The sequence below is a fragment of the Sinocyclocheilus anshuiensis genome, unplaced genomic scaffold (genome assembly GCF_001515605.1).
Source record: "Sinocyclocheilus anshuiensis isolate Anshui unplaced genomic scaffold, SAMN03320099.WGS_v1.1 scaffold7, whole genome shotgun sequence".
Classification (NCBI taxonomy): Eukaryota; Metazoa; Chordata; class Actinopteri; order Cypriniformes; family Cyprinidae; genus Sinocyclocheilus; species Sinocyclocheilus anshuiensis.
In genome coordinates this window covers 1,608,547-1,616,969 of record NW_015549582.1, presented here as the reverse complement: position 1 = coordinate 1,616,969, position 8,423 = coordinate 1,608,547, and the positions used below count along the sequence as shown (strand labels likewise).

Here is an 8,423-nt window from a genome sequence, read left to right as displayed (position 1 = left end):
TGCAGTCATGTACTGTCTGCTTTTGTGGACTTGATATGAAGAAGCAGGGTGATGTGACAGCAACAGGGCCGTGTGTTGCCCCAGGCTCTGGAGACTGGAGCTAGGCCAAATGTTCACATTCCTCCCACTGTTTCCCTGCTGTTCACGCCTCTGCTGTCCGGTGGAAACAGCCTGGGCACTGATCTGAGATCAGTTTGATGTGGTACAACAGGGAACAGCGGCCAAAAGAGCAGTACAGAGAGAGAGAGAAGAGCTCTCACACACCCTTCACTCAAACAACATTTCCCCACCTCTCTTTTTCTCTACCTCGTCCACTTTTGTGTGCTGGAACAAGGGCAGAGACACTCTAGACGGATTTTACAGACAGATCGGGGTGGACATTCAATTCCTCTGCTCTGATTGCCACAGAAGAGCTCTTTTCTTTCAGCCTTAGTTCTCTGTAAGCACGTTTATTCTCTGGGCAAACAGAAGAGCTGTGTGGCCACAGGAATTCCAGGTCAAGGATTCCTCCGGCAAGCATGACTTCACCTGTGACAGGTTCATTTCCTCTCCAGCAATGAGACCAGTGACATTAACTTCAAGAGGAACCAAAGACAGTAACAGAGACTTTTGTCATTTTAGACTATTTGGGGGAGCATAGAGTTCTTTTTGGACATGATGGGGTTGTTGTCAGTGGATCAGAGTGCCGTTTTGGTGGTGGCCGCCCTTTTTGGGATGTACCAGTTTGCTGAAGGGGGATGCTCAGGAGGAAGGTGCTGTCAAGGCACAGATTTCACCTGTGTCACTACAGACTGGAGGATGGACCGTGTCTATGGGACGTGTTATTGTGATGAGAGGTGTTTAAAGACTAAAGACTGTTGCTTTGACTACCCAACAGAGTGTCCAGGTATGTGGTACAGTAATATTTGGGCAGATGACAACCTGATTATTGGGCATAAAAATATTTTTCTATAACATTAGTACATACGTATTTACCAGTACATATTTTAAATAGTATAGATTTAAAATGATAGATTTTATACATTAATGCAGCTAATTTAAATAGTAGGCTACAATGATGTGACAAATGCATTTTTAAAACTACAAATATTTAATGTATGACTTTCAGTCAAAGGAATAGTTCACAAAAAATGAAAATTTGCTGAAAATGTACTCACCCTCAGGCCATCCAAGATGCAGATGAGTTTGTTTCTTCATTGCAGATTTGGAGAAAATGGATCATTTGCAGTGAATGGGTGCCATCAGAATGAGAGTTCAAACAACAGATAAAAACATCACAATAATAATCAAGTACCTCACACAACCCTGTGAAGTGTAAAGCTGCGTGTCTGTAATAAACAAATGAGGAATCATATGGATTATGGACTGGTATTTTGGCCAGAAGCGATAGTTTGAAGGTGCAGTATGTAATAATGACAGCTAGTGGTTGAAATGGGTACTTCAGTCTACATTCAAAATATTGTTTCACCCGCCCCCTCCTCCTCAGACTCTATGCCCACACGGGTTGTCAGATTGAGATCAACACGAATGACTTGCGAAACTGGCAGTACTTATTATAGAATAATATATTTTAAAAGAATATATACTGAATGATATGTTTCAGACATTTAATTGCATGTTATTTACAATTAAATGAAAATGTATTATAGTTTGCATTTATAATAAATACAGTTTGTTGAACTTAAGGTTTTTTTGACCCACTTAAGTAGGACTTATGTACATCTTTCAATGTAATTTCATAATGACTTCTATTGTCTTTGTAAAGTGTGCTTCCGAATGTACTTTTTACATACTTTTTATATTTATAGTAAACTAAAATATACTTTAAAGTAATTTATATTCAAATTGTATGTATACACTTGTAATTACACATTTGTAATGATTAAGTTGCAATTTATGCGTTTTAAAAAAACACAGTACAGTTAATATATCAAGTACTTTAGTAGGTAGGTTAGTAAACACATCAAAATAAGTGTACTTCTTTAAAGCATGACAAAATATAAAATGATAGATTTTATACATTAATGCAGCTAATTTAAATAGTAGGCTACAATGATGTGACAAATGCATTTTTAAAACTACAAATATTTAATGTATGACTTTCAGTCAAAGGAATAGTTCACAAAAAATGAAAATTTGCTGAAAATGTACTCACCCTCAGGCCATCCAAGATGCAGATGAGTTTGTTTCTTCATTGCAGATTTGGAGAAAATGGATCATTTGCAGTGAATGGGTGCCATCAGAATGAGAGTTCAAACAACAGATAAAAACATCACAATAATAATCAAGTACCTCACACAACCCTGTGAAGTGTAAAGCTGCGTGTCTGTAATAAACAAATGAGGAATCATATGGATTATGGACTGGTATTTTGGCCAGAAGCGATAGTTTGAAGGTGCAGTATGTAATAATGACAGCTAGTGGTTGAAATGGGTACTTCAGTCTACATTCAAAATATTGTTTCACCCGCCCCCTCCTCCTCAGACTCTATGCCCACACGGGTTGTCAGATTGAGATCAACACGAATGAGCTCAACTGACAATGGAAGGCAACAAACCTGTAAAATAATGAGTTGATTTATCCGTGTTTTAAGATGCCTGTGGTCATAGAACTTTTTAGGTAGATGCCGAGGCTTTTTAGTTCGGGTAGAATCTGCGATTTCTCATCCAGTTAATTTGCTCGCTACCATGGCTGCAGTACGCTGGGTTTTCTGCAAACTGGCAACCCAGGCTGTCGAAATATTATTGGGTAAACTGTAAGTAGGTGGAATCACACAGACCGAAACAAAAACAGCCATTCCGAAACAGAATACACATTTTCATTTTCAACGTAGAATAGCTGGTTGCGTTATTTTTCAGAGAAACAAGTATGTATACTTAGCATGTTTTACTGAATATCTGCAAATGTATTATGGTGTTTTTATGCTTTAGTACAGTCAAAAAAATTACATACAGCACCTTTAAAGTCGAAATGCCTTGATGATGGATTTGTTTCTTATGAACATGCAGCTTTTCACTTCATAAGACATTAATTGATTATTGGCATGTGGAGGAATTTATATTTTAGGACAATATTTCTTACTTCTATACAAGAGCAGTCAGTATCAAAGCATTCATACTGTAGCAATGCATTAGCTGTCAAATGCAAAAATATTGAGCAAAACTGTCATCTGTCATGTATCCTACACAGATCTGTCAGGGCAGTGTTTGTTTTTACACTGAGCTGTCAAATCCACACTGACTCACTGTTAATGCAGTGCCATTGAAAAACTGTTGTAGGCCTGAGTTATTTACATTTTTTTATAGCACTAATAATGCAAATAAGTTGTTTGCTATGTCACAACATGACACAAACATCACATTAATATTTATATACCAGTAGTTCTCAACCTTTTTGACTCCAAGGCCTCCACCGTCTACAACAATATTTGTAGGCCACATAAATTGTTTGTGATTTACTGGATAAAAATGTTTTATTTTTTAATTTAATTTTTTAAATTTTAATTTTTTTTATTTGACTACCTCAGCTATCCAGATTTTTCAAGACTGGTGGAATCCTGGTTCTTTAATGAATTAAAATAAGACATATCTTGGATCAAGGGTCCCTTGGAGGTTTGCTAGGGCCCACTGGTTTGAACAGCTGAGTACTGTAGATGTCAAAAACCTGGTGATCTTGGTCCCACTTCTCACCTGTGGGTTGTGTTTGTAGCTCAGCTGTGTGTAGTGAGTGAGTGGAGTCACTGGAGCGGGTGCGCTCAGCACTGCCAGCCCTCATTCCGGGTCCGGAGACGCAGCGTTGAGAGACTGCCCCAAAACAGTGGACAGGCCTGTCCAAGGCTGGAGGAACAGGCTGGATGCATGGAGTATCAGGACCGCCAGGGACAGTTTTGCACTTCTGTGCAAGGTATGAATCTGAGTCAACATAGGCTATATTTTAAGCCCAAATGCACAACAACAGATGTTCAATAGTGTAATCATTATAAAGTTTTCCATAGACAACATATATATAAGTAATTTATATTCAAATTGTATGTATACACTTGTAATTACACATTTGTAATGATTAAGTTGCAATTTATGCGTTTTAAAAAAACACAGTACAGTTAATATATCAAGTACTTTAGTAGGTAGGTTAGTAAACACATCAAAATAAGTGTACTTCTTTAAAGCATGACAAAATATTATTAAAACAATAATTAAAATGTAGTTTAAAGTAAAAAAAATTTTTTTTTTGACATTATTACTTTAAAGTAGCACTATGTAACTTTTTCTGTGTTTAAAATTTGCAAAATTTTAATTTGCGAGATGATGAGCGAGAACATCATGAATTCATCTTCCAAACCGCGTTTTTGTCTTATTCCGAATCACTACGGTACACTTATTATAAGTACTTATATTTGGACTATTGTAGCCTGGTCGGGTCGTCACCGCTGCGGAGTAACACATACCTGCGTGAATCGCCATAGACATAAACTTAGAGAAGTAGCTCCGGTTGGAATGTTCTTCCGCGGGATGTGTGCAGTTCTGTTTATTAACCGCTAGAGCGCCAAAAGTTACATAGTGCTGCTTTAAATTGTGTTAAAAACATGAAAGTGTACTCTCTCTTTTTATCTCGTTAATATTATACTATCTGCAAGCAGATTTAAAAAATATATACTTTGTTAGATTTGAAGTACACTACACGTACATATTCAATACAAATAAGTGTACTTCTTTTTCAGTATTGCTTTTTATGTCCTGCCTTCTTGCTTGCACTGGCAGAGATTAAAACACATTTCTAGCTGAAAAACACAGTGCTTCAATCAAAAAACAAGGGATTTTTTTAACTTGATGGTCTAAAATTGATCACTTAGATGTTTATAGGTGGAACTCAAACAGGGACTGTGTTGGATTAATTCCAGGAGCAGCATTCATAACAACAATGGAGTACAGCAAAGGCAGAACACATGATTTGTATGGGGCCCCAATGGATGCTGGGTATGTATCACCATAGATTAAACAAGCACAAAGACACTGTTCGTGATGAGAATTTGTGATGAGAAGCCTGTTTACTCATTTCAACAAATAGTAATTACTTTAAGCCACAAAGACAGACTGCCACAATATTTAATATTTAACTTTACTTCTTGTAATTGCAATTTTATATCTAGTAAATGTGGCTTCTTATCATTTGTATTTTGTAATTGTGAATTGGAACAGTGCTAACACCACAATGTGACTATTTCTTATAACTTTTTCCTCACAATTAACACAAAGGAAACTTTTAAGTCACTTGATGATGGCATGTGCTCCACAGTTTCTGTATGGAGTTCAAGATGGAGTCTCTGACACCGCAGTGCATGGTGGAGAATAGACCCTACACGCGCTGGATGCAGTACTTGAGGGAGGGCTACAGTGTCTGTGTGGCCTGCCAACCTCCGGCAATGAACAACCACAGTCGGAGTTGCCAAGGAGACGGCAACCTAGCTGAGAGGTAGTGTAGCCATAGTGCCACAGTGTTGTTAGAGGACCTGTTTCTGATGCAGCAACAATAGCACATCATCTTGTGAGTTCATTGTGAGGTCAGAGTATGTTTTCATGCTGAAACAACAACAGAATTCATGAGACATTTTGCGAAAGGCTCTTACGGACTTCCTGTGCCATATTAATGGCCCTCAGCACCATTGTGAACGGATGAAATCTGACCTTTAGGATTTAGTGCTAGCAATCTTAATGTAGTACCTGAGGCATATGGGTGTTTCTTCAACTACAGGCTTGAATTTTATTAAAACCATTTCAAATTAAAACGGGATTGAAAACATTTTTTATGACTCCATTGCTTTTGCATACATTTTATGTGTAGATTTTATTATTTTACAAGGACCAGACTTAGATATTTATAATATGAAAATCGGTCATAAAAACATTTCAGTTTTTGACTTACAGTATAATAATCTAAACAAAACGTTAATGAATGTGTAAAAAGAACTTCTATTTTTACATGACTTTCCATCTTGTGCTGTCCATTTCTAACATGACCAACAATTTCCTCCCATAAGTTTTTTTTTTAATTTAATTTTAAATTTTTTAAATAGAGTACTTATTTACAAAGGAGAGCTTGAGTTGAAAGTAAGCTTTTTATTTTAATAAAGTAATACTTTCTTTCAGCAAGGATAAATTGATCATTTGCCAGTTAATACTTTTATAATGCTAAATTTATAGTTTATTTTAAATAAATGTTGTTCTTTTTAACTTCATATTCACCTAACAAATCCTGGAGAAGGAAAAAAACAAAAACAAAAAAACAACTGCATCAGGGTTTCCACAAAAATTTTAATCAGCACAACTGTTTTCATCATTAATAATAAGAAGACAAAGTTTCTTGAGCACGAAGTCAGCGTATCAGACCGATTTCTGAAAGATCATGTGACACTAAAGACTGGAGTTATGACTGCTGAGTCTAAATCATCTTTGCAATCACATTAATTACCAGTGTTGGGGGTAATGCATTACTTTTAAAAGTAACTTTCCCCAACACTGTTAATTACATTTTTTTTTAAGTTATTATACATTTCACAATATTACGTTTAAAAATATATATATTTCTGATCAAATAAATGCAGCCTTGGTGAGTGTAAGAGACTTCTTTCTAAAACATAAAAAAATTCTTACAGACCCCAAACTTTTGAACGGTATAAACTATAAAATAAGCCATAGCAAGACAAGAGTCAAGCATTTTATGTCAGAAATGTTTAAATATCATTTCTATCATGGAACACAATGCAAATGAACTGTAAACCACACAGCTGAAGAATCACTCATAGCGTAAAATAAGGTTTTTGGACCTGCCATCTGATTACCATCAGTACTCTTCTTGTCTTGGCAGGGATGAGCTTCTTCACTGGCAGGCGGCGGGAAGCCCTCCCTGCAGAGGAACATGGAAGAAAGTGCAGAGACTACAGCACTGCTCCTGTCCACAAGTGCACAGCTTCATTTTCATTTAAACATGAGATGCTTCTTCAACCCCTTGATAAAATCCACCAATGAACAATATATCATATTATTACGTCACAAAAAACCCCATCACACTTTCACATACATTTATTGTGTTGTTTGTTTTGTTGAGATTAATTCATCCTGCCATTTCTGCACCCTTGTAATATTTTTTTGTATTCATTTATTTTTGATTTCATTTCTGAAGAGTGACATTATTATTATGTTATATTTTTTCAGGTTGGATGAGATAAAGGGGTTAAAAATCATTCATTTGAAATATTAGAATAAAAAATATTAGAAGCCTTGTGGGCAAAATTGATTTACTTCGTGTGTGGGTTGATTTAAACAAACCTGATATTGTCACACTCTTTGAAAAATGGCGTGTTTTGTGTTTTGGACAGTGTGATAAACCTAACCAATTATATTCTTTATAGGTATGATAGGTGCTCCAGGGTTGGAGGTGTGGCTATGTTTCTATTGGTCTTGTATTTGAGTTGATTATACCTTCAGACAGTTGACACTTTATATTGTGAATGTATTTTTGTTAAGATAATTCTTCATTCATATAAATGTATAACTGTTGGAAGCTATATAGACTACCATCTTCATCCACAATTAATTATATTTTTGGTAAAAATAAAAAAAAAATAAAAAACTGTGATTTTAACAAGAATTGGTTGAATAAGTTGTCTGATAAAGAAAAAAAGATATACTTAAAGGGTTAGTTCACCCAAAAATGAAAATTAGTCCATAAATTACTCACCCTCAAGTCATCCTAGGTGTATATGACTTTCTTCTTTCAGACGAATCCAGTCAGAGTTATATTAAAAATGGTCTTTGATCTTTCAAGCTGTTTAATGGCACTCAACGGGTGTTGCATGCATCAGTCCAAAAGAAGTTAAATAAAAAGCGCCCATATTTAAAAAAAAGTGTCTCACGAGGCTCCGGGGGGTGAACAAAGGCCTCCTGTAGCGAATCGATGCGTTTTGATAAGATGGCGCCGACGCTGATGGCTGCCTCCGTGGCGTGCTCCGCAGTTGTTTTTATGTTTTTGTTAGTTTGTCCTGTCTTTAGTTATATCCCTGCAATCAGTTTCACCAGAGACGAATTGCTGGACATTCGGAAGTACACACCACCCGATATTTCACCGGTTTTTGATTATTCTGATGTTTTGCTGGACATTGTTGTCGGGGGAGCTGCGGCGCTGATCAAACGCTTCAGGACGCGCAGACGGGGGAAGCGAGCCGGCGCGCTCGTCAAGCTCAGACAGCGCGGATTCAGGACGCCGTTGCCAAGCATCCATCTGGCAAATCTCCGCTCTCTACCCAACAAAACGGACGAACTCCTTCTGCTCTCCCGGACAAATAAGGATTTTTCAAACTCTGCTGCTCTGTGTTTCACGGAAACCTGGCTGAAAGACGCCATTCCGGACAGCGCGTTGAGTCTCCC

The 8,423-nt window shown here is 36.9% G+C and overlaps 1 protein-coding gene across 2 annotated transcripts; it reads left to right on the top strand.

Annotated features, from left to right (window-relative positions):
• The first annotated feature begins 291 nt into the window (after positions 1–291).
• On the top strand, positions 292–7,142 carry LOC107657827 (somatomedin-B and thrombospondin type-1 domain-containing protein-like). Of its 2 annotated transcripts, none has more exons than XM_016446087.1 (5): positions 292–886; positions 3,709–3,903; positions 4,907–4,976; positions 5,296–5,472; positions 6,865–7,142. In XM_016446087.1, exons 1-5 carry the CDS (start codon positions 655–657, stop codon positions 6,980–6,982), a joined length of 792 nt encoding a protein of 263 aa, XP_016301573.1. In that variant the 5' UTR covers positions 292–654; the 3' UTR covers positions 6,983–7,142. The 2 variants fall into 2 exon arrangements, with proteins under 2 accessions (XP_016301573.1, XP_016301572.1); XM_016446086.1 differs by having other exon boundaries at positions 4,901–4,976.
• Positions 7,143–8,423: the final 1,281 nt, after the last annotated feature.

Coding starts and splice junctions, on each gene's coding strand:
- LOC107657827 (XM_016446086.1), top strand. CDS start 655: ATGATGGGGTTGTTGTCAGTGGATCAGAGTGCCGTTTTGGTGGTGGCC. Junction 4,977..5,295: donor GGGGCCCCAATGGATGCTGG/GTATGTATCACC, acceptor TGTGCTCCACAG/TTTCTGTATGGAGTTCAAGA. Junction 5,473..6,864: donor GACGGCAACCTAGCTGAGAG/GTAGTGTAGCCA, acceptor TTGTCTTGGCAG/GGATGAGCTTCTTCACTGGC.